Raw genomic sequence first — 23,526 nt, 5'->3', positions numbered from 1 at the left:
TGCCACCCAAGCTGCGTTGCAACGTTACATCTCGCATCTTAGTCGAAGGCGAGCCAGACTGCACAGCTGGATCCAGCGGGGCCGCTGTCGGGAGACACGGAGACACCGCAGCAGCGGCGGGGCTGTCATGACCCAACGCATGCAAAATGCCTCGACTGTGGCTCGATTCCTATTTGCTCCTTTTTTTGTTCTTTCTTGGCAGCGTCCATCTAGTCAGTTACTTACCCTTCAGTTTCACTGCAGTAGGGCGCATAGCTTGGCGAATATCGCGCGCATCTGTATAGCGCTTCTACGTCCCAAGCGGGACCGTTTCGCGCGCGGTCGCCAAATACAACCAGGGCTCATAGATTTCTCCAACTTCTCCTGGATATCTTCCGGGGCGAGTCAACTGTTTTTTTCTCTCCTACAGTTTTCGATATCAGCGTGTCGTAGGGTTCACGCACTGGACCCCATTCCTCTTTCCGCTCCTAAGCCTAGCTGAGGCTACCGAAGTAGATGGGTTCGACCCCCGCAGTGGCGTTACTTTTTTTGTTTCCGCGGGCTGTCGTAATCGACATCTAGACGGGCTCTTGTCTTGTTGGCACTGACCCCCTCAAGTAGCCATCGTTCGGATCCAGCGTCTTCAACGCGTGCTCGCTCGCGAAGTTGTTTGTTATCCACCTCGTTTTCCTCCTCCCGTTTTTCTTTTCCGGAGAGCAGCCAAGTCAGTGTTTCGTCTTCACCTGGAGTGCCCCCCATCCTCGCAGCCCGATCGTAGTTCAGACATTTTTGCTTTTTTCGGCTCCATTCGTTGGCGCCTTGTTGCAGCTGAAGCGCACAGTTGTTGCTGCTGTATCTCGGCTCTCAAGATGTGAGTTGACAGTCGCTTTCCCCCGACTTCAGCGAAGTGTTCAGCCGCGGCACAGCCTGAGAAAATTGTCCAAACTCTTTAACCGCTCCACACGGGTGACCGCTCTGGTCCCCTCTGCAGAGCCATAATTTTGTACTCGCTCCGCCCGTATCTCGTTTCATCGAGTTCCCACTACATACCGTGAATACTAAGACCGCTAACTCTCCTGCTTGCGCTCCCATTCGGCTCGGCTACACGCGGACTACCACTTGGTTTTTGCCGGTTTTTTTCTAAGCCGTTCGACGCTGGGCAGCCTCCTCTCTCTTTAGTAGAACATTGTTGTTCTTCATTTCTGATGAGATAGACTTACGTACTGTGTTGTAAGGGGGGCATTCTTTCTCCGTCATTGTACAAGGGGCCTCACGAAGAGCAGGAGAGCCTCGTAACGATACTCTTAGTTGACTAGCGCACGCTCCTTTCTCCCCTCTCTTCACTCCTTTCTTCCAGTGGGCTTTTGAAGGCACCTGCTGCATGCAGACTTGACTCTGTTCTCCAGAAGAAAAGAACGGTTTCCTAGTGAGTTGGGGATCGATCAGGGTACTATACACACATGATACCAAGAAGAAGACTTCGTGCACGAAGCAGATGTGGCCTATCAGGAATGACTGGCAAACGTGTGATTTTTTCTCAACTTTGCTGTGCGAGAGCGCACCCGCGTGCAAGACACCTGAGAAAGGGGCCCACGGGTCGTCACCATGGAAGATGAATTGTTGGCTCTGGTAATAGACAAACTGTCGCTCGAGGGAGAAGATGGAGCGAGTTTCCCCGATCTTCTGGCGCTGCTGGCTCGTAGCACCCGCTATAGGGGCTTATCGGTTGAAGATGCAGGATTCCAAGTAAGGGAGTATCTCCTCTGCAGTAGGCAAGCCGGCGTACTTACAGTTGTTGCTTGTGGTGGAGTCGTCCGGGGTCGTTTTTTTGCCACTTGTTCCGGACTCGAGCCCTGGGCGCGGAAAGAAGCCCGCCTTGACGGTTGCACGAGTAGTAAGAGGTGCATACCAGCGTAGGAAGAAAGCGGGCACCAAGGCAAGACCAGGCGGACAATCCAGCACGAGGGATGTGGAGATGAGTTTTGTTGACACCTGGTCCTGTAGGGTTCGTACGTGTCTTGGGAATGGGCGTAGCAAAAGGGCTGGGCTCTTCACTTGCATTAGCTTTCGTACAAGCGTCTTTCAAGTACAGGAGTGCTCGAGTGAGTGGTTTCGATTGGAGGCTGTTTCGTGTAGTAGTCATCTCTTCGTGCACACCTGGTAGGATGTCTGTGAAATCACAGTCGTAGGTGCATGAGGAAACTAGAGTGTACGCAGTTGTACGCGGCGTACGCAATCACATGAAGAGGTCTATAGTGAGTCTGCGGGTCAGAAAAGACAACACACTTGATATCCTGTGGGTCGTTCAGGCGGCGCTATGGCGAGCTCTTTACTGTAGCCCCGTAATCTGCTTCTCTGTTGTGGAGAGCCCTTCAGAGTTGCTGGCTGGGCACAATGGCCCGGACGTTGAAGGTACAGCTCCCCCTATTCTGGGAACAAAGCATCTCTTTCAAAATGCCGACCGCTCAATTTCTAAAATCAAGCGGCCGACATTTCACGAGAGAAGCACTTGCGTCCGTGTTTAGGAGAGTTGCTTTCGTGGTAATCATCGGATGTGCATGAGCACGTGGCAACTTCGCATTCCTTCGGCTGCGCAGCTTGCTTTGTAGCTGGTCATTTCATAAAGCTCGCTATCCGGCAGGAGAGAATGGGGGCCTCGGTCAAATGAAGTGCCCCTTCACACGGTCTGACCTCTTGTTGTGAGTGTACACTAGACAGCGTCAGTTGCTTTAGTTGTCGAACGCGTAGACTCCTAAGAGTACGCTAGCGTCCCGGGGTTTCTCGTACAGCAGCATTGAAACACAGAAAGTGGTGTTCGTCGATCTCGTGGCAGGTCTGTCGGTGCACGCGGATATCGGCGGTGTGTCACTGAAGGTTACGTAGCTATCTGCCCTGTTTTTCGCAGAGGCGGACGGCGCGGCTGCTTCTCTCCGCCGTCCGTGGAGACATCCACTTGTTCCCCCGGAGTTGCCTGGCTCCTCGAGTGCTTTGAATAGCGAGCGGGAGGGGGGCGAGGAAGCTCCTGACTTGGGAATAGGTAGCGAGCCTTGCGGAAGAGAGCAAGGTGTCCTCGCTGAAGTACAGTGTGTACGGCAGGATGAAGGCAGGCATGGCACAGATAACGACGGAGCTCGGTTGCGGAAAGGCAAGGCAGCACTGCGTGACGCAAAAAACGCTTCGGAGAGCTCTTTGTTGGACGTGTGGAGAGTATCTGTTGTCGCGTCGGTGAGGCTTAACTCTTTGGGACTTCCGTACTCTCCGATGCTGACTTCGAGCGAGGCAGATTTAAAGATGAGGGAGATGCCTATGATGCTTCTTCAGGCTATTGCAAAGCGTCGCTTTGCGGGTAAGTTGGGAATCTTGCTGGGAGAGGCGACCCGCGTAGACACCTTCTTACTCGTATCGCGATCACAATATGGTATATTCTTCGCTTGCCCCCGAGAGCTTCGCGGCGGCTGCTTCTGCGCGCTTCGTGTGCTCACACATGCTGCGTACTGGAGTACCTCCCGAAGGACACTAACTCGTGGGAGGCGTGTGGGTACGCGCGCGCTACCTCCCGCACCTCTCCTCTGTTTGTGCCCTGGTACTCTCGACCTGTTTTCACGAGGCTCCAGTTGGTTATTCAGCTGTATAAATAGGCGGTTAGTTACGCAACGCAGTCTGTACACCACTCCGACATAGTGATCCGGGTACTGATGGTGTGATACCGGTGTTTTCTTCTGGCTTCAGGTCAGTGGCAGTATCAGTTAGCGGTGGACCTGAACATCCAGCCGAAGATGGTGTTCCATCATCTCAAAGCCTTGTACAAAGAGGGCCTTATCATGCACATCCAACTGCCTCTCCCCGCTTCGTTGAGGCCCTCGCACCAGCGAGGGAGCAATCTTACTATGTCCGCGTTGCTGTGGCACTGGCGGTTTTTCGACTTGAGTTGCATGCCTCCGGAAATTCAAGGCATGGTGTCACTCCATCATCTGCAGCCTCTGCAGCAACAGGTTCTTGAAATGCTGAGGGAGGCTCCGAGCCAAGCCATCCTTGAAAGTGAAATTCACGAGTTCTGTCTCAGTGCCTTCACGAGTTCCGAAAGAGTAAGCAAAACAAAGGCCTGCTGTAATACCCCTACAGACCCACAGATCACTTTCTACTTGCTTCCAAGAAGAAAGTGATCTGTGCTCTCCAGTCACGTCTTGTGCCGAAACGCCTTGCCGGACGGCCCTCGGCTTCTTTTCCGGTGAAGAGGCGTGCGATTCACGGGGGCGTCTCTCGTCTTTCATCTCCTCTCTAGTTACGGCTGGTATCCGTAGGACGTCCTTCTGTACGTGCTAGGCTACGCAATGGGACAGACACAGCACATCTCTCCAACAGAGCCCAGGGCGACACTGGCCTTGTTTTAAGTGACGCAGAGGGTGCCCTCGTCGAGTCTGGAGTTGAGCGCGACTCCGAGAAGAACCGAGTGTTTGAGTAGGCGCGTTTTCTTCCACACTCGGTTACCCGAGTGTGTTTCTTTGCGAACTTGGGCCGGCGGGGACTACTGGACGGCTGACCTGTAACCACGCTGTAGGAGACAGGTGGACAGCAGCTGTCCGGCTGGTGTAGCATACAGTCACGGTCCTTGCGACAGAAGCGTGTGCTTTTCGTGCCACCCTTGTGTTCGCTGGCATGATTTGGCCCCCTAATGCAACTGCAGCGCGTGTGTGTACTACTGCGTTCCGTAGTGCCGAGTGCGTAGGACCTGCGGCTGGAAGCGCGTCATGCTGTGCTGTAACGCGCCGCGGAGTGGAGAGTTTGTAGTCTCTCTCTTTTATACAGTGTCGAAAACAAACGCGGCCGTGGCAGGGACAGCTCGCCGGCTTACCTCGTCGGGGAGACAGTTGGTTTGCCTGATCGTCTCGGGTTTTTCCGTTCAGTCCGCCTTGCTGTCCCTCTCGGCACGACAGTTCAACCGACTGTATCACAAGCTTCGCGGGGAGCTCATGAAGACCGGACATGTGCGGCGGCTCAAGGCATGGTGCCCTCAGACACACAAGTTTGAGAAGTGTCTCTGTTTGTCTCCGCATGCCGCGCCGTCCCCTGCGGTAAAACTGTGCAAAACGAAGGGAGAAGCACCTTTGTCTGGATCACCTGCGGAAGGTGTCGGCGGGTATTTGGCAGAAACGGCACACGGAAATGACGAACCGACAACTACGAGGGGCCCAAACAGGTACGTTTGGTCTGGGATTCAATCTTTGATGAACCACTTGTATTGTCACACCATATATCCGTGCACTGGTGAGGAGGGAGAGGCTCGTCACACGCTTCACCAAGTACTCTACGGGGGTGATGGCACCTGGTGCAGGATTTCGCCTTCCCGTCGGTGCTGCTCCTTTGATCACTGTGTTGCGCCTGACTGGCGTTCGCTTTGTCTTCGTTTTTCCGAAGGACTTTAGCCTGTGTTTTTTCCGGTCTTCGTGGGTCTGTATGCTGGAGAGACTGACAAGATTGTTTTCGCATCCCATGCTGCCCTGGCGAACTGTTACCGCTTCGGCCTGCTTCGAGATGCACACGGCTGTTCCGCGGCGTCAGTTGGCCACGTACAGCCCCCTGAGGGACTGGCGTAGCCGGCGGTTCACGCCCCGTGATACTATACTCCTTTGAAAATACAAACACGGGACAACTCCGTACTGCTCCACTAACAGTGAGTCTGGACTTTTTGCAAAGCCGATGCTCATGTGGACGTAGGGAGCGGTGGCGCTTCTCCGCAGTACTACCACTCAAGTGCGCCGAATGAGTCAACGTGGTCATTGTGGTTTCGCCGGTTGACTTTAGCTCATTTGCCTCAGATCTTGTGTCGTCAGTCTCTGTTTTCCTTGTAGCTTGTGGTCAGCGGGGGTGAAGCGCGAGGGTCAGGGCTCTTCTTCGGATGGTGCCCCATCGCTCCAAAAGAACGGGTCTTTGGGGGGTGCTGGCCCTGGCCCTGGTGTCTCGAGTGACGGTCACAACACAAACGCTCAGGCGGAAGCGGATGATGGGGCCCTCTGCGGTGCCCGGAGCCGGTGGGTGGTACTAGTGAGGGGCGGCGCGCGAAGCAGGCACCGCCCAGCTAATAAGAAGACGTGCACGCGATCAGGGAGCTCGAGTAGCTGCCTTTTGTTTCAAGGCTGATCTCATACACTGTTGGTTCCTGCAACAACGGATCCAAATGTGCGCGAGTAGATGGGGCGCTGTTAAGACTGTCACGGCTTAACTTGTTTTGAATAGTGCCGGTACGGCGTCCTTATGAATTTGTTGAAACGCCAAAGTGCACACTGGGGGTTGTTATGCTTCGAGGCGTGCGAACAACCATTGTCTATGACTGCCCTGGAATGCCGAGTCCGCGACTTTGGGACGCGTCGTGACTCTCGTGAGCCGGAAGTCACAGGGCATGGAGCGGGCGAGAGAGGGATGGTGTGCATGTGTCCTGCACTTAGTGAGAAACAGCGGGGCTTGCACGTGATTATTGCAGATTCGTATAGGCTCGCCATGTAGCTGTTACACACGCGTGCCTCTTAGACAAGTTGATGGTGGAGTGCTGGCTCATGGCGTGCGGTGCCTTGCTGCCGGTGAGTGCCGATTTGGGAGGTTTCCCAGTTTTGGTAAACTGGCGGGGCCGCCACCTTCAGTGCTATATTCTATTTTGCTATCGTGCTCCGATGCCCCGGTGTATGACACCGTTCAAAATGCGAGAGTTCCTGTCGCGCGCTGGCACCCAGCAGCAGAGTTCACAGTGGCGCGCAGTCCACTTTTTGATTTGGGTGTGCTCTTCTTACTCCTGCAGCATGTTAGCCCGAGAGTTACCCCTAGCAGACCAGATCGTAATGCTGTTGGAAGCACGAGGAGTCTCGGGACTCCTGTCGGTGCAAGTTGCTCGCTACATTGGCACCGACAACAAGCGCGCGGGAAAAATTTTCGCCGTAAGCGAGTTGGTGCCTGCTCTCGCAGACACCTAGCAACCCCTCACAATTGCAGCTATTCTGTCTCATTATGAACAGAGGTAACTGTAAGCCTCGCGCGGCGTGTAGTACGGGACAACCGTGTACAACCATAAACTCCAGCACAGCTAGTGGTTCTTAGCAATCGTTAGTTTGTAATATTCTCGTCCTCCCGAGACCGAATCAAGCCTGCTGGGCTAGATGACGGGCATGCGCGGGGCACTCCATACTCTCTATTGTTTCCATTCTGACAACGACAGACGGGGATAGGGAAGACTCGTTTGTTTGGTGCAGCGCTTTCTCCGTCACCTGTTTACAATGCTCTTAGGCCGCTGTCCGGAACGTCAGTGGCGTACTGGAAACTCCGTGCTGCTTCCCTGTCATTATTTTCTCACTTATTGCATGACTTGGGGTCGAACTCAGTGGGTAACCTGCTATTTCACCTCGAGGTAGCAGGACAAAAGCAAAGCTCTTGTTTCAAGGCCTGACCATGCTCCTGCGGAAGTGAGTTTTGACGCGGCAAAGACTGACGTTTCCCGGGTTCTGTTTCAGGAGCTTGAGAGACGGAAGGCAGTATGGAAAGTGGCAGAGCGGCGTGGACGGTGTTTTATGTATCGGTATTTTGCTGCGTCCGCGAAAGCGCTTTCCCCTCTGGCGTTCCCGGCTAGCTGTTCGACAACAGTGCTGGATGGCGGACGTGACCCCGGCCCACCTGGGCGGATTTCTATCGGGGCAGTCTCTTCGGTCAGTGAAACACCTCAATCCAGTGTAGCTCCTGCTGGTGGGCAGGAGATGGACCGAGGCAACTTCGAGGTTGGTGGCCAGAAAAGAGGGGGGGGAAGGGGAGGCCGCGGCGGGCGACGAGGGGGGGCGCGCTTTGTCAAGGCTGGCAGTTCAGGCGGCACCCAGCGTGTTGCGCACAGTCACGCTGAGACAGCTGCAGGAGCCTCAAGTCTTCATGTCGCATCACCTGTCGGGACTGAGGAAAGATCACCTTCGGTGTGCGACACGAATCCAACTGATGAAGGGAGGTGTCTTGCCAATGAGGAGGTGCCGGAGGCTACTGTCTCTCCAGACGCTGGCGAGGCGAGTCGCCCCGGGAGAGATCCCGACAGCTCGCCTGCCCCCACCGGTGACATGACTCGTGGTCGGGGAAGAGGAGGACGTCGAGGACAAACTCGAGGACTGGCGCGTGGGAGAGGCGGGAGAGGGAAGAAAGTCGAGCTACAGGCCATCGCAGTCGCAGACCGAGGAAATCTTTCCGAGGCCACCTTTGGCCGTGATTCAAATAGTCAGTTGGATCCGGCAATATGTTACGGAGGTTCGGCGGGTGCTCTGAAGCAAGAGCAACTGTCCGGGGATGCAGACGCGCGGGATGAGCCCCGCACGGGGAATGCAGCTTTTTTGCCGACTCTAGGTCAAGGCACATGCACTCCGTTACCTTCTTCGACTCTTTCGGTAGTGTGTTCTCACTCTCCTTGTGTTGAAGGAGAAAGTCGAGACCTGTCCTCGGCGCCACCAGGCAGTCCACAAGCAGAAGCCGGGCTACCTCAGAGCGACACGAGCTTCAGCGGGGCAGCCAGATCACTGGGGCTAGGGAAGAATCAACTAAAGATGCTTCGGACACCACAGTTTGAGCAGCGTTTGCGCCTCTTCATCGAGCACTTGAGGAGCGTGGGCTGCTGTACGATACCTGTGGTCTCCAAGTTCCTCGCGAAGGCTGAGGGATCAGTCAATGGCCCCGACAGGTGAGTGCGACAGAGGGACGAGGCGGCGTCGTCGGCTCCCCACTTACGTGATAAGAGTCGTTTCCTTTCAACTGGGGCGTGCGCAGTAGGAGTGTGCTTGAAAACCGGATCGTCGTGAGGTGTGCAATTACGGCGTGCTTACTTGATTGTGCTGGTGTACGGCTCTCAGGCAACAAGTGTACATTCAAAAATGTCGGGCTTTCATTCGATATGTGACCTCCTCCCTGGATCCTGGAGTGACCCCGTACAGCGTGGACTGCTTGGACTGCGTGGCTCAATCAACAAGAGCGTGTTGTACGGTGTGCTTTCAGGAAGACCGTGCAGCGCATGGCGGCAGTTGCCATGCAGCAGGATTCCCGAGTTGCTGTAGGCGGCGCAGAGAAAGGCGAGGCACAAGCGGCCAGCCTGCGCACATCAACGGCTGGACCAGGCCCCCCTAAGCGAGCCAAGAGGAGCGGAGCTGAGGTCGTTTTCTATTACTGGACCGAAACGTTCAACGAGGAACAAGCCCGGACGCGCATCGCTGAAATGGTGTGCACACGCGCCGGCGTACTCGTCGATGTTTGTCGTTTTTTGTTCTGGGGGTCATTCTTACAGAGAGAAGCTCACGATGTTTGTTGGGACCTCAGCAGCTCAGGTTTTATCAAGAAATTCTGTGAGAGTCCGGTTGGTGGGAGCCTGTGTCCAGCAGATACCTGAATCGATTGACTTCAGCTGCCGTGCGTTGTTGGTCGTCGAGGTGTATCAAACTTCAGCAGAGGGAGTTTTTTGTAGGCGGTTCTCGAGAGCGGCTATTCTTGTCGGTACCTGTTGGCCTCTGTTGCACCCGTCTCCTTGTACAACCCAGAAGCTAGTGGGGTAAAGCCGTGCAGACTTGGGACTGGTGAACCATTCTGTTCATGAATGCAGATTACAGAGCGGCGCGTTCAAGGGTGCCGACTAGCCGTTCAACGGAACGAGCAGCTACTCAACGGACTTTTGGCTCGCGAGGTGCGTTAAAAGGGTGAATTATGGAAGCTCTCTGAAGTCCCATGGTTTCATCTCGTTCGCGGTGAAACATGCGCCTTCCTGCCCTTTCATACCCCCATTTCGTGCTTCGGGATGGGCGGCATCTCCAACTCTTTTATTGCCACTGTTGGCTTCTGTAATATCTTTCTCTGCCATGGAGCAGATCCTCGGACCTTTTACAGAGGACTTTGAGCATTCTTCGTTAGAGTAGCTACATTGGAGGCTTCCAGGCGTCCGGGCAGCACGTGGTTCTGCGCTGGAGGTGCATTTCGGTGCATAGATGTTCACGTTCGCTTGAACCCATCTATGTTGCGACGGAGTGGGTATGGAAGTAGCAGTTCGGCAGGATGCATCATTCGTCTGCCCCAGAGTCGCGTGTGCTCCTGTTGGCGAGCGCCATGGAGAGGCCTTGGAGATTGTCAGTTGCTTCCATCTGTGGTTGTGCAGAAGACTTCCACAGTGGGCGTGAAGACCAAGGAAGAAGGCGTTCAAAAGCAGAAAGCTCTTCGCGAAGAAATCGCAAAGTTCCAGAAAATGGAAGAAAAGAGCTTGAACTCCACGAGCCGAGGGGGCATGCCGCCAACCATGCAGCCGGAGCAGGTTCAGGTCTCCGCCGCACTCCAGGTGGCTAAACTGAGTTGCCCAGTAAGTGTGAACTTCAACTTCTAGCTACGTTGTCTCCTCACTTCATGACGGCTGGGTACACGCGGAGCACGTCTATTTCCAAGAGGCACGTGCGCGTCAAATGGTTGCATTCTGCCGGCTACCGTTTCTAGTGGCCAATTTAGCTCCTCCCGTTGCGCTATCTCTCGTGGAGCCCAGGGCACTTTAATATACTATTAGTGCACTGAGATCCTCGTGCTTGCTGCGCTTTGTGGCGGGTACTACTGCAGTTTGCTCCGACAGTGGTGGAACAGGCGACGGTGCGCAGGAGGGCACTCCTGGAGCCGGTGGCTGGTAGGCGCACGTGTTGTCCAACTTGTGTGAAGTAATGTGGAAAAGGTCCGGGCACGCAGAGATGAGGGGGCTCTACCGTAGACACCGTTTTGTGGTCTTGATCGTTCTCCTGTATACGTGAGGGCTGACCTCGGGCCAAAAAGAAAGTGTAAAAGTCCTGAAACAGATGTGCCGCGCTTGTACAAAGACAGGAATGTCGTGGTACTCTCGAGGACTGTGAGGGACAGTAAACCATATGAATTGTCATGTTCCGTCAGGTGGCATCAAGGGCACGGGTTTATTTTCAATGGCCAACATTCCCGATGTTCTCTTTTGCAAGGTGGAGCTGTCCTCCGGCAGTAGCCCGAGGAAGCGCGCGAGACACATTGTAGTGTACGCATGTCGCACTCGCTTGTCCCTTTCACCTCCGCCTGCGTGCCTACATGACCAATCTGCTCCGTGCAGTGTACGTACCTATAGCAGATGGGGCACATATCTATGATCGGTCATGTCTTTTCTGGGGGAGGGGGGGGGTGTAGTTTCATCCTGTCTCCTACCCCCTGACTTGGCTTTGCCGTTTTTGGTTCTGGTGTTCAGTTATCGGACTACGTGTCTCGTTGTCCCGCGTCTGTTTTTCCTCTCAGCGAATGCGTGACGGTGCTTCATATGGAGGGTCGAAACTTCATTTTAGTCAGAAGACGCTCGGCATGTACGGGTTTCTCTTCCCTGTCATGATTCGCATAAAGTGCCTTCACCAGTTCCTGCTCCAGCTCGTTGCGGCTCAGCCTCGCCAAGGCAGCCAAGGTACGTCCAACGTGAAATCTTGCCCCATGCTAGACAGGGATACGGTATTACTTGTCAATAGTGTAGTCCGGGGATTCTGAAGCCAAAACGTCGAGTTCGCGGTGAGTATGGGGTATTCTTCATACAGTCCGAGACATCTAACAGTTGCTGTTTCATATCGGGCGGTGGTAGAGAGTTTCAATAGGGCACTACGAAGGAACCTCTTAAGCCTGTGTTCGCCCGCCCTCATAACGGCGACCTGTTAACGAAGTAGTTGGTGCCTTAGGTGTCTCAGTCTCTAGACGGATTGTAGCGTCCCCGAGCCTCCGACGACCTCTCTCGTTTATCCGCCCGCGTGCCGGCGCCGGTGGCAAATACTGGAGATTCTGTGGGCACGCGTCTTCCTTGTCGTTGGTTGCAGATTCCGTTATTCAAGGCCTCACGGTTTCAAGCATGCTGAAAAAGATGCCTCTTGAGACCTTTCTGCGGACCGTGAGTTTTGCCGTTTCTAACAGCGCGGCACTGAAAACCGGGGAACAGCTAAGGCAGGTCTTTCATTACGCTGAGGAGCGCGTCTGAGTTCCCGGGATCTAATGGGCAGGCAGGGGGGGAGCGAGCATCTCCTTGTGCCGTTATTACCGCTGTTGTACATTTACGCGCTTGCAGACTCTTGACAGTGTGTCGGCAATGCATTCCGGTCGCTCTTCTCTTACATTTGTCCGGGCTGTGGGCTCGAAACAAGCCAAGTGTCAGTGCTTCACTGAGCGCCAGTGGACCGCGGACCTCTGGCAGGCTTGACAAGTGCCAGCATTCAGGAACGAACCCGGGCGCGCGACACCTCACGGCAGTGAACGCTGTGCGCATGGGTGTGCGTAGTTGTAGAACCAGGATTGCAGTAATGCCCCGTGTCAGCTCCAGTTTTGTGTACGGAGGGAGAGCGGAAACCCAAGTTCCAATCTGGACCTGTTGCGACAAGGCAACTTGTCCACCGCATTCGAAAGTGGTTGTGACTCTACTTGGAAAGAACGTTGCTGGCTGAAGCTTGTGGCAACGCTACCTGCTAACTGAGCTTGCTCGGAAGGGTTTCTCTGGCTCGGAACCGTAAAGCGCCGGCATCGTTTGCCGGTGTTACGCAGCAGGGACAAATTGACGCTTTTCCTTTTTTTTCCAGATCGGATGCGGGTACCCTTTGAAATTTCTTGATAAGCAGCTTTCTGCCTCGGACGCGCCTCCCCTGCTCTTAGAGCAGTTGCCTCGTCCAGTCTTCGACGTGCTTGTCCTCTCCAGCCGTCAACTGCAGTTGAAGCGGCAACGACAGCAACCTCCCGTGCTGCCTCTTATCGGCAACAACAAACGCAGTGCCCCTGCGGCCCTGAGAAGGCTTCTTTCTGTCCTTGGTGAGTGTCTTTGAAATTGTCGGGGCCACTAACTGGGACGGCCTCTGGCGTTTCTTCTTGCTCTGTCCTTACGTTTTCACGTGATGGGGACCCCTTTCGTGCTAACAGAGGCAGTGCGTTCATTAGCTTGAGCAGGAGGGACTGTCGTTAGTCGTCGCGCTTGTGTGAGTGAGACGCAATGCCGTTGAAACCGACATTCTGTTGGTTCTCTGCGCTCTTGTTTCGCTCCCAGCTCGGATGGGGTTAGTGGATGTGGTTCGGCCGCCAGAGGACGCGGGGGCGGAGATAAGCTCGACCGGTTCCATTGTCCCGCTGGCCAATTCGTTGCCTGCGACTTCCCATTCACGCGAGACTGTCAGCGGAAAGCATCAGCTTGAGAGAGGAGGAGAGGCCGACGGAGGAAGAATCGGGGAGGTGACACCATCGAGTGGGGCTTGCAGCTGGGCTGTCCGAGAGGTCGTGACCCTTTTCAGCTTCGCTCGAGACAAGGTGGGATGGAGTCTGATTATCGCGCGAGGACCGAGTCGTGCTCGTACCGGGGGGGGGATTTTACTCTATGTTTTGTGCGATCTGCGTGTTCCTTCCGGGTGTAGACGCAGTCTCCTCGAGCAGTGGTGCCGATGCTATCGGTCCGATGCCTCACGGATTGCAGCTGGCTGTCGGTGAGCGGCACGTGCGTACGCGTGTATGGAGATAGGGCCTGTCTTCTGCTGTGGTACATCGCCGCACTTGTACATGTAGGCGTGCCGACGTGCGCCCATATTTGGAAGTTTTTTGTGGGCACTATCCTGCATACGTGCAGGGCTGGTGTCCCTTCTGACGGCTTTCTTTTCTCACTGTTTTCTAGCGCGTGGACGATTCATAGAGTTCATGACCGTGACGGTAGCGTACATGCCAAGCTAACCATTCCGTTGTGTAGGCGTTTGTGGTACCGCTTTTTGCCGGACGCCTAATCCACTCTACTTTATTCGCTCTGATGCAATGTCCGCAGGTCAACGCGCCTCCGCCAGTTGGGACCTTCCACCTCACGGACTCTGGGGGTTTCGAACGGTACTGGGCGGTGCTGCAGAGCGAGGTAGCCAGGTGGCTGCACTTCAACGCGGTTCCTTTAACGGCGGCTGCTTCTACGTTTCCCCCGCCAAAGTCGGAAAGAGCCACAAGGGAGAACACTGCTTTCAGTGGACTTGCACAGCCACCTCGTACTCAAGGAGATTACGAAAATCGCGCCGGAGCGGCCGTAGACTCAGGGCCGGACGCGGAGGGTGAGCATCGTCGGGGCCGACAGTTAAGACCTCGGGTAAGGGTCGACGTGCTCGGCACTATCAGATGGTTCTGTAGCCCTCCTGGCCGTGATGATGGGAGAATCCGACTTTCATGAAAATGGTTTCCATATGAAAGGGTTTCCACAAGCCTGATGGCCCTGTAACCTCTTCGTCACATTCTTAGTCGATTTGGTGCAGTCTAGATGCGTAGCATACTGTTCTCTTCTTCATTTGCTTTGTCTCAGTCTCCTCTGGCGGCCCGGCGTCCTTTCTGACTCTTCCTCCACACCGTAGCACGCGTTGTACCGTCAGAGAGGGTCTCTCCGCGCAAGCTCAGCCCACGCACTATCTCCTTTTTCGTCAGTCCTTCACGAGGCTGTGTCTGAATAAATACGCACTCCAGCAGGTTCTTCCTGCGAATTCCGCGCGTTTTGCAGTAGCCTTCGGCCACTACGCGGAGACTGCAGGTGGCTTCCTGTGGCTCAAATCCAAAGTACCTTACACGGTTACCTACTGTTCTTGAAATACACGTTTCGCTTATAGCGTACCGCGCCAAAGAACCAACCAGCCACTGCCTCTTTTTCTAGACTGCGCCTGTCTGCTTTTTCAATAGGCACCACTTCCGGACAACTTCCGCGTCGCGGAAGCTTTCAGCAAGCGAAATTGGAAGGGTCAAGTTCTTCTGACGCCCTATCTTCGAGTGCGTAATCTTTCAACAAGAGCCTCCATCTGCCGTCTTCTTCTGGTCGTTGTGCGTACGTACTCGTCGTGCCGCAGCGCGGAACTGTCCGCGCACGCCGAGTGTTGCTACTGTCAATATCAAACTCTAGAGAGTTTGTGCGTGTCTCGGGGCACGTAGCCCTCAGTGCAGTCAGGTGGCGCCATGCTCGTGCTTTGACTGGTTTCCTCTAGGGGCTGTTCTCCTGGTGGCGGGAGCGATGGAGCCAAGATGCACATTCTCGAGTAGCTCAGCGTTGCATATTCAAACTTGTCACTCTTCATGGTGGCAGTTCTTCGTACCCGACCCTTGCTTACAAGGAGGTGCACCACCAATTCTGCGTGTTTGTTTCGGGCCCCTAGCTCGCTAGTGGAGAGCTGTAGGAGATGAGATCAAGCCGTGATTAGAGGCCTACTACTAGCTGAGTTTTGTCGAGTGTTTTCCTCCGTCCGTGCTGTGTGCGTGGTTTCTCCGACAGGCCGAGCTTGAAGCGTTCTCGAGGGCGATCGTGCAACGCTACGGAGAGGCAGGCGGAAACGAACTTGAACGTCTAGTTTTCTCGCCGCACAGCCCGGAAATCAGACGTCTTTCTGCCCGACTCCAAATTCCTACCGACGTAAGCCTTGTGTCTGATGAAAAGCATGCTGACACCGCCGCCGGGGGTACCGGACAGACAAGAACAAGCTGGGGTCAGAAAGAGGGGGGGGCTTTACCGCGCGCGGCATCCCATTTGATATCCGGATACGCCAGGCTGTGTGGGTTCTTTAGCGCGCCGGCGATCTCGCGCCTGTTTCATTGACTTGGTGGGACAGCGTAGTGAAACGCTGGCAAGTTCGACAAATCTTTCGTCTGCTTCAACGTGTCGCACCGCGGGTAGGTGCGAAAAAATGTACCGGACTTTCTGGATTACTGCGTGTGAATTTGGTGAAGGATGCAGTGATTAGTTGTGATTACGCGAAATGAGCTGACGTTGTCCGCTGTATGTGCCAGCCGGTCGGCCTACATGTGTCCTTCGGGTGATGGTACTCTGCAGGCAATCATTCGGTATTTGATGCGGTTGTTCGAGATCCGCGGAGGAGTTGGCAACACCTCCCAGGGGCTCTCTTACTCACTGCCAGCGTCTCGGCGCCGCAACCGCTCTATGTCTCCACACAAGAACGATGATGGCAGTGCGGAGGAAGACATAACCCGGTTGAAATCGTCGGACAGGAAACGAGGCTCTGGGAGTGCAGGCCCGCAAGACAAGGATACAGGCAACTTCTCCGAAGCTGAGGAGGGACGGCGTACACAGCATGCGGTGATCGGACAGCGCTTGTTGCTACTCCACCGCACCCGAGATGTTCGTTACCGCTGTCACTTGTGCGGCTGTCTATACAGTCTGACACGTTCTCTGAAGCTTCACTACGAGAACGTTCATAAAGTGCAGTTGCCTGCGGACTCCGACGCGTATGTACTGCCCTGGGAGCGGCGAAGGTGAGGAACTTCAGAAACCTGTTTCGAAGAGGCGCTTCCGTAAGTGAGCTGTATAATCGGCTCAGGAACGTTGGAAGGCGTGTGTCGGTAAAGGAGGGGCGGTTGCGGTGAGACCTCTGTCAGACTCAGCGACTTCGGAGGCACGTTAGCAAAGTCGTACAACTCGTTGTCACCTGAAACCACTGTTCCTGTACGCTCATGGCGCTGCATCTGTACCCTTTTTCAAGCGAGCAGCTGAGCAGCTGTGGGCACCCCTACGCGGACTGGCGTGGTCGCAGAAGTAGGTCTTATGCAGCACGCTGTTGCCACAGCTGACCAGTCCTGGGTCTAGATTGCTCTTTGGTCTTCCGGGAATAAACAAAACTGAAGGAATTTCACCGATGCCCCGCCAAGGACAGACCGATTTTTATCGTGGTGTGACGTTTGTCGTTGGCTTCACGCAACGCAACACACTTCTGTATCAGGACTGCAGTGTTCGTCTCCGTACAAGGTGGTTATCTCGATCGGTTGGCATAGATAGATCCGGGATAGCTGAAAGCTTGATCTATCGAGCGCTGTTGAGGGTTGGCGTTCAGGCGAAACGAGAAGCTGCAGCAAGCTCAACAACAGCGACATATCGCGGTTGCGTTTCGTCGTCGTCGCAGACGCGCGCCGACTGGAATTCTTACAGGTTAGTGTACTCTCGCAGCAGCTTGGGTCCACCGCTCTTGGACTGTATTCTTTGTGAATGAAGGGCCTCGTTGATTCTTTCACGACTGCGTATGAGACACGGCGTTCACTCCCACAACGGAGTATGTTGTGTGCGGTGTGGGTTCGTTATCTACCTCATTGGGAAGGAAAGATGTTACTCGCATTGATAAAGGACTTGCGCTCGCATACGGGGGGTCTCGAGTGGCAGCATGGCTTAGCTCTTGTACGTCCACGCGTCCCGTGCCATGGCTTCTGCAAGCCTTCCTTGTGTCTAGCCATGAAGGCGAGTTTCCTGCGCAGCGGTGGTCGAGACGCTGTGACGTTCGAAACACTATCCCTAGTCATCGATCATTGTTGCATAACGTTGTGATGGCCGAGAGAACGGCATATACGGGTGCGACGTCGCGGGTAGAGCGCCCAGATAACATTCCTCTCAGGGGAGATTGCCGTCGCGGCACGCGCTTCTTGTGTATGAACTACGTGGACCAGGACGCTCCGTGATGCAGGCGCGGATGACTGCTTGTTGATGTCGCTAGAGTCGCGTCCGGCGGCTTCTGTACTCTGTGTTAATGCAGGTCGGAGGACTGATGAACTTCACGAGCTCGAGGCGTTTCGCGGGCGGACGAGTACAAAGGTAGAAGACAATTATGAAAACAATGAGGTTCTTCATCCGCCAGACAGCCCTTCCGAGGAGGATGAGGAAGAACAGGCGACAAAGAAACGGAAGGTATGGTTCTGTTCTGTTCTGCTTCGTCGTCCCTCCGCAGATCAGATCGGTTCCGACGAGTGAATGTCTCGACTCGCCCTCTCAAGAGAAGGAAAGTTACCGGTACTGCTTACAGTCCAACTTTCGGAAGTGTACTTAGGTGAACATTCTGGCCGACTTCTACGAAAAACCTGTAATGAAAACCGCAGTCTTTCCGTAGTTCCGCCGCGGCTTAGGAGCTTGCTTCTAGGCGTCTGCAGCGCAAATAGGTAGGGCCGGACAAACGCAGGTCCGTGGCGATACGGGAGTGGAGTAATGGAGCCGTTTGTTTTCAGGTGGCCGACAGCGGGGAGCTTGCAGCGCACATGCCCTCGCGCACTGTCCAGCGACTGATCCGTAACATGCGTAAAGGTATGTCTTTCGGTGCCTTTCATGCCCTCCTGCTAGGAGGCCTACTCTGGGGCCTTTGTGTACGGGACCTGATAGCTAGTCTCGACGGGGCGGCGTCTATTAGGAATTCTTATGCCTGGCGTTCAAAAGGCGACTTGCAACCCCAGCGCCTGCTCTCGGTTTTGTTCACGGGTCTTGCAGGGCCGCATGCCCTCGGTGTCACACGCTGTTGAACTTGGGATAAAGTTGTGTAGATATGGTGAACTCGGTCATATCTACGCCCTTTTCTTTTTTCATTTTGGATGTGTTCCTACTTACTCCAAGACACACTGCAAACTTGGCGGCTGGGTAAGACAAACAAGGACTTTCCAGCATGGAGGCAGTTGGGATTCTTTCTCAAATCACCTTAGCTCCCTACTTCTCCTGGTCGACGGTTTGTTCACCTGCACGCTTCTTTTGACGAAGAAGTTTTTGATCCGCGTGTGACTGTAAGGCGTCTTTTGCTCACCTTTTGTGCTACTCACAGAAGATGAATTTGTCTTCTTCGCTGCCACCGTGGTAGCTGAACGCCTTTTCGTGGCGGCGCGATGGCTCGACGCGGCACCCTTGCCGCACGCGCAGTGCGGGAGGCACATCGCACTTTCGCATCAAGCAAGCACGTCGTCTTCCTTCTCTTCTGCCTTCTCAGCAGAAGCCACATACAGAAGCCTTCTGCATGCTAAGGCCACTTCGAGTTCCATGACTGCGGACAGCAGCCCTCTCTCCGAACCTCAATTTCGTGACATCTCCGGGCTGCCTAAACGTTCCTGGTACAGCCTGTCATCATCGCGGAGTGCTGGGCGGCTTTCACTACCGGAGGGTCCATCTGCGTCAGCTGGGTTCCCCTCTCCGTCTGGCTCAGACTTTTCCATTGATGAACCCGCGTTTGCTGCTGCCAAAAGTGGAGTCTTTGGCCCTGATGGCCGCACGCTTCCCGGGCTTGATCATCCTATTTGGACGGTAGGTTGGCACTGGCTTCTTCGAGAAAGTCATAGTGTAGTCGGTGGCAGGCAAGCCTAGCAGGCAGAGACCTCATGGTCGTGCAGCTTTGGCCCTCTTCCAAAGCGTAGCGTCTGTCTTCGTATGTCAGCCGGTGTTCGAGAACAAGCGGCTTATGAGCTAAGCGGTAAAGTCTTCATGGTCTCGAGCTGCTCTACAGTAGTTTGAGCGGAAAGCAGCTTCGGCGGCAGCACTAGACGCTTGTCTGCTAGGGTCCTGAAACGGAGCTAGAAATGGTCTTTCTGGAGATGATATCAAGGGATAGCTTCGCGTTGAGAAATAAGTACCAAGCCAATTGAATATTTTAGTACCAGTAGGTATTGCAATCATAATCGTTACAGCAGAGAAATACGCACAAGTAGAGGTTGGACAGGGCTCGTTTCTATTCAAGTCTAACACATTCCCCAAGCCACGAGAAGCGGATGCTCCGGGGCGTGCAGGCTTCTCTTCCGCCTCTCCGTTCTTTCTCTGAGCGCGTGGTCGGTGTGGCTTGTGGTTCCTGCAAAGCTGCACCAAGACCAGAACAGCTGCCACTCTACCCCAGCGAGCTCCCACCCATAAGAGTACTCGAAGCACGCGTGACGTCAGTGGAGAAAGGAACGCAAGAAAAAACTTGAAAATAGAGAAAAGCCGTACTCGTATAGAGAGCGAGTGACCTGAGCACTCCCACTAACAACTCAACACACTCACTCTTGGCGGTTCACTTATGTGTGTGACGTGCCCCGTCTCGTTTCAGATCATTGCCGCCCTCTGCAGCCCTTTCCTTGACGGCGCAGCATGTAGACATATCTTCTCGTTCATGACATTGCGCCGCGCAAACAACGTACGCATCTTCAACAACTGTCGGTGAGGAAATACGCCCGGGACTTACTGATATGCTTCCACGTGGAGGCCTCTGGTCTACCGGGCATTCCCCTAAGGAAAGGGAAATTCCTGTCACTGCAGTTGTTCTCGTCCGTCTTGAGTGCCGGTCCTGTGTACGCGCTATTTCTGTGTCAGCCGTTTTCTCTGATATCAATAACCCTGGTTGGGAGAGACGTCTCACACCGCTTGGAGTGCGGGGTCACCTAATGTTCATCACCCGCAGGACCACGCGGACCACGGGTCGCTTGTTTTGCGACGCCACTACTTGAGTAGGTTAGCTTGTGCTCCAACAGGAGGTTAGGCACAAGTGCGCTTCCTGGTGCACCAAAACTGTCGAGGGAACAGCTGTCTTCGTCCGTGGCGAGTGCACAGCATACTCTCTGTAGATGTGTAACAGGTTCTTACCTGTTGTCGACTTCTGCTGGGCTCCGTGTCAGAAGATTGAGGTGGGTGTCGAATGAGACGGGGGCGGTGCGGCCCATACTGTGTAAGAGGAAAACAAGTTTATCCTTCCTCGTGTCCGCCTAACCAGCCTTCTTGCTCCGAGTGTAAGGTTCCCCCGTCTTTCTAGGGGCCAGTATCTGGCGACTGTACCGCATCTATACTATGTTGCTATCTGGTTGTCTCGCGTTGCGCTGATCCTCCGCATCTCCCCGCAGACGCGTCGGCGGCTATGAACTAAGAGATCTTGTCAGCACATGCAGGGTGCCTTCGCTTCTAGATAGCCGGAACTATAGCGGCGACGACTCGTTAGTGTGCCCGTCGAAGGGACCTGAGGGTGTAATTACCCGGGCAACCCCTCTCTTCGACTGTTGCGCCGGGGACGCCCCGGCGGTGGAGCACCAGGCCGCTGTCCTTCTAGCGCATACGCCATCATGGAATCCACCGGAAATGCCCTCGCGCACGTCACTAGTACGTGTCCGCACTTTTGTCCCCGGTTTCGTCCAGACGTCCTTGCAGACTTGCTTCTACCCGTGCGCTTCTCCAGCGCCCGAACGAGTCATAGACGTGTTGCCACGGCCTACAGCCAGAACGCACACGAGTAATTCTCCGCCTGCGCAATAACTCAAGATTCACGCCCGAAGCCCGTGTCGAGAATGGAATCTGTAGGGACTCTTCCTGTTTCACGCTCTTCGCAGTCGACCGCGCGTGTGGACGCCATGAGGTCCAAGGTGACAGCGTTCACAGTGGAGCCCGATCGACGTGGAGCGGTGTCTCTATTGTTCTAAGACAGTTGGGCTGGCAAGTGTGCACGAAAACAAGATAGTACATCTCATGTCCATGTTAGTAAACGGCGCCGCAGAAGAGTCAGTCTTGAGTCAGGAAGATAACTGAATGGTGCTAGCGGAGGAAGCCGAGCAGTGATATTCATACGGTCTTGTTCGCCGCCCTAGAAAAACAGTCAGAAGCGTTATTGTTTGTTTAGCTGTAAACGTACGAAGCAGGAAAACTTCAGTTGCTGATTCCTCTCCTTGGTGCTCACCAATTTACAGGCGTCTCGCCCGCTCAACAATTCAAGAGTTCTACTTGCGCGGAACGCTCTGAAGGTAAGCTCTATTCAGAATACGCGTGCGCTGTATTGTCCATTTCGCAATCCAGTTTTATGATGCCTCGAAACTCTGACTGCGCACACGTATTTCTTCACCGAGCCGAAGCTGGCACGATGTCCACATCGTAACCGCAGTAGTCGGTGTGTTTACACTTGCGTCTCCTTTTACTGACGCACATGCGTTCGAAGCTTTAAGTTGTCTGCCATCAGTTGTCTGCGATCTCCCTCAGCGGGGCATCACCTCCTGCCGTCTGGACTTGTATCGCGGGGGAGGGACTTGTCCTTTTCTGGTGCATAGCAGATTCTGTCGAAGCCACCTTCTCCCTTTGTGTAAACCGAGTTCGCAGTGATCTGCTGGGGTCCCATTGCAATGTCTCACAGATGATGCTGCTTACTCCTCTCACACATTACCGGCCATATTCAGCGCTTGACGCAGCGAAAGAGCTTCGCGAGGCAGAATGGAAAGGGATTTGGTCGCAGTGGGCGCGGCGTGGCTGGGTTGTCCAGGCAAAGCAGCCACTGCCTCACCACACGGTTCCTCAGAGTAAACTGGGGACTGCGACAATCGGGGTAAAGGAGCCTGCGCCGAGTATGGCAGACGGCACAGAAGAGCGAGCAGTAGGCGGTACGCCTGCGGGCTCTACCGCCGCAACGCGAAAGGCTCCCATTCAATGCCTTCTTGAGGCGAAGTGTCGGCGGCCCTACTGCCTTAGCAAGTAAGCACTGAACCTATGGGACATAGCAAGTGTGGTGCACGTAACGTCGGCCCTCAGTGTGTCCTCGGCCGCCTGTTCTCCGCTTGCGCTGCTGCGATTTCTCTGCTTGCAAGGGTTCAGGATTATAGTGTGGTCGGACGAGTAGCAACTCTAACAACACATCGACTGCCTCGTTTCTCGCACGAGAGCTGCCGCTTCTGCTTGCTCGTGTCGCAGAATGTTCCATAGAGATCCCTGAAACGTTTCACTTCGGGATGACCTGTCGTTGGAGACGCGTGTGTCGTGAGCGGTCGTGCCGACGGACGGCCAGCCAGGAGAATAGTGGACTGCTGACAGCGAGGGCACAGCCGTCGTGCTCTTATCCCTCCCAAACGTTGTGTGGATCTTCAGCGGTGCTCGGGCTGCGTTATGTGGCAAGCTACGTACATTCCGCTCGCTGTCGGCACGGCTTCAAGAAATTGTCTCCCAAGCCCGGTCGCGAACACTTCTGCTAACAGGCGTTCGTTCTTCGCTTGGCAATGGGTCAGAGCAGGCTAAGTCGGACGCTCAACAGCTCGGGGAGACACTTGACACCGCAGAAGAGGAAGAGACGGTAGTGAAGAGTTCTGCGGTTGAACGCAGCGGCATCGACGCGGGCCCAGATCGGTCTGCTGTCGCGGGCTTGTCGTGGCGAGAAATCAACAAAGCAAGTCTTGGCATATCACCTGCTGGCGCCTTACTACTGCTCGAACAAATGGCATCAGGAGAGTCGTATTTCTTGCCTAAATGGGTAGGCGCACAGGCTGCGAGGCAAGCATTCGGTGCGGGTCGAGACGATGAGGATCCTGTAGCGAAGTATTTTGAGACTTATGGACGACGGCAGCTTCGTGCAACAGAGCGCCTCACCGATGCCGGCAGTACCGATTTGTGCCGGGGCGGGGCGGACGACGGCGCCGTTCCACCGCTGAAGCAGGAAGAGTGCAGCCTCCGCGAATCGAAACAGGTCGAAAGCATCACAGCGAGAAATGTAAGAAGCCTCCTGCTGTCCACGTGTGCGGCTCCTGGAGCGCGGCAAAGATCGGCATATAATGGTCAAGTCGCGGTAGTCAGTATGTCGTCCAGAACACTTATAGTCCCCCAGAGGTTTACTCAGCAGAACGTCGAGGACAGCTGTCAGGCCTGTGGGCCGGTGCGTGTTACGTTGATTACGTAGGTGTTTAGTCCGCCGACCTGGCTAGTTTTTCTCTGCCTAAGAATATGCACGACCGGGTGGCACAGCTGTTGCAATATAAAGCTGGTTGTCCTGAGATCCGGAATTGTTCTCTAACCCCTCTCCAGGCTTTCCT

At 54.8% G+C, this 23,526-nt stretch overlaps 1 protein-coding gene across 1 annotated transcript in view; it reads left to right on the top strand.

Annotated features, from left to right (window-relative positions):
• The first annotated feature begins 209 nt into the window (after positions 1-209).
• The window catches only part of CSUI_000339 (b-block-binding subunit of tfiiic protein), a 29,321-nt gene continuing 6,004 nt past the window's right edge, over positions 210-23,526 (top strand). The window contains exons 1-28 of the mRNA XM_068060573.1: positions 210-1,725; positions 2,289-2,391; positions 2,885-3,325; positions 3,709-4,064; positions 4,884-5,176; positions 5,829-6,008; positions 6,770-6,905; positions 7,476-8,671; positions 8,983-9,202; positions 9,581-9,661; positions 10,127-10,324; positions 11,260-11,419; positions 11,820-11,890; positions 12,570-12,795; positions 13,028-13,284; positions 13,787-14,092; positions 14,671-14,757; positions 15,254-15,391; positions 15,809-16,248; positions 16,824-16,918; positions 17,514-17,665; positions 17,980-18,055; positions 18,561-19,033; positions 19,809-19,918; positions 20,596-20,848; positions 21,430-21,483; positions 21,867-22,201; positions 22,592-23,207. Coding sequence (XP_067927444.1) covers positions 1,585-1,725; positions 2,289-2,391; positions 2,885-3,325; positions 3,709-4,064; positions 4,884-5,176; positions 5,829-6,008; positions 6,770-6,905; positions 7,476-8,671; positions 8,983-9,202; positions 9,581-9,661; positions 10,127-10,324; positions 11,260-11,419; positions 11,820-11,890; positions 12,570-12,795; positions 13,028-13,284; positions 13,787-14,092; positions 14,671-14,757; positions 15,254-15,391; positions 15,809-16,248; positions 16,824-16,918; positions 17,514-17,665; positions 17,980-18,055; positions 18,561-19,033; positions 19,809-19,918; positions 20,596-20,848; positions 21,430-21,483; positions 21,867-22,201; positions 22,592-23,207 — 7,194 coding nt within the window. The 5' untranslated portion in view covers positions 210-1,584. The remainder of the gene's footprint in view (positions 1,726-2,288; positions 2,392-2,884; positions 3,326-3,708; positions 4,065-4,883; positions 5,177-5,828; positions 6,009-6,769; positions 6,906-7,475; positions 8,672-8,982; positions 9,203-9,580; positions 9,662-10,126; positions 10,325-11,259; positions 11,420-11,819; positions 11,891-12,569; positions 12,796-13,027; positions 13,285-13,786; positions 14,093-14,670; positions 14,758-15,253; positions 15,392-15,808; positions 16,249-16,823; positions 16,919-17,513; positions 17,666-17,979; positions 18,056-18,560; positions 19,034-19,808; positions 19,919-20,595; positions 20,849-21,429; positions 21,484-21,866; positions 22,202-22,591; positions 23,208-23,526) is intronic.

Source organism: Cystoisospora suis, assembly GCF_002600585.1.
Source record: "Cystoisospora suis strain Wien I chromosome Unknown contig_153, whole genome shotgun sequence".
Classification (NCBI taxonomy): domain Eukaryota; phylum Apicomplexa; class Conoidasida; order Eucoccidiorida; family Sarcocystidae; genus Cystoisospora; species Cystoisospora suis.
This window is presented reverse-complemented; position numbering and strand designations above follow the sequence as displayed.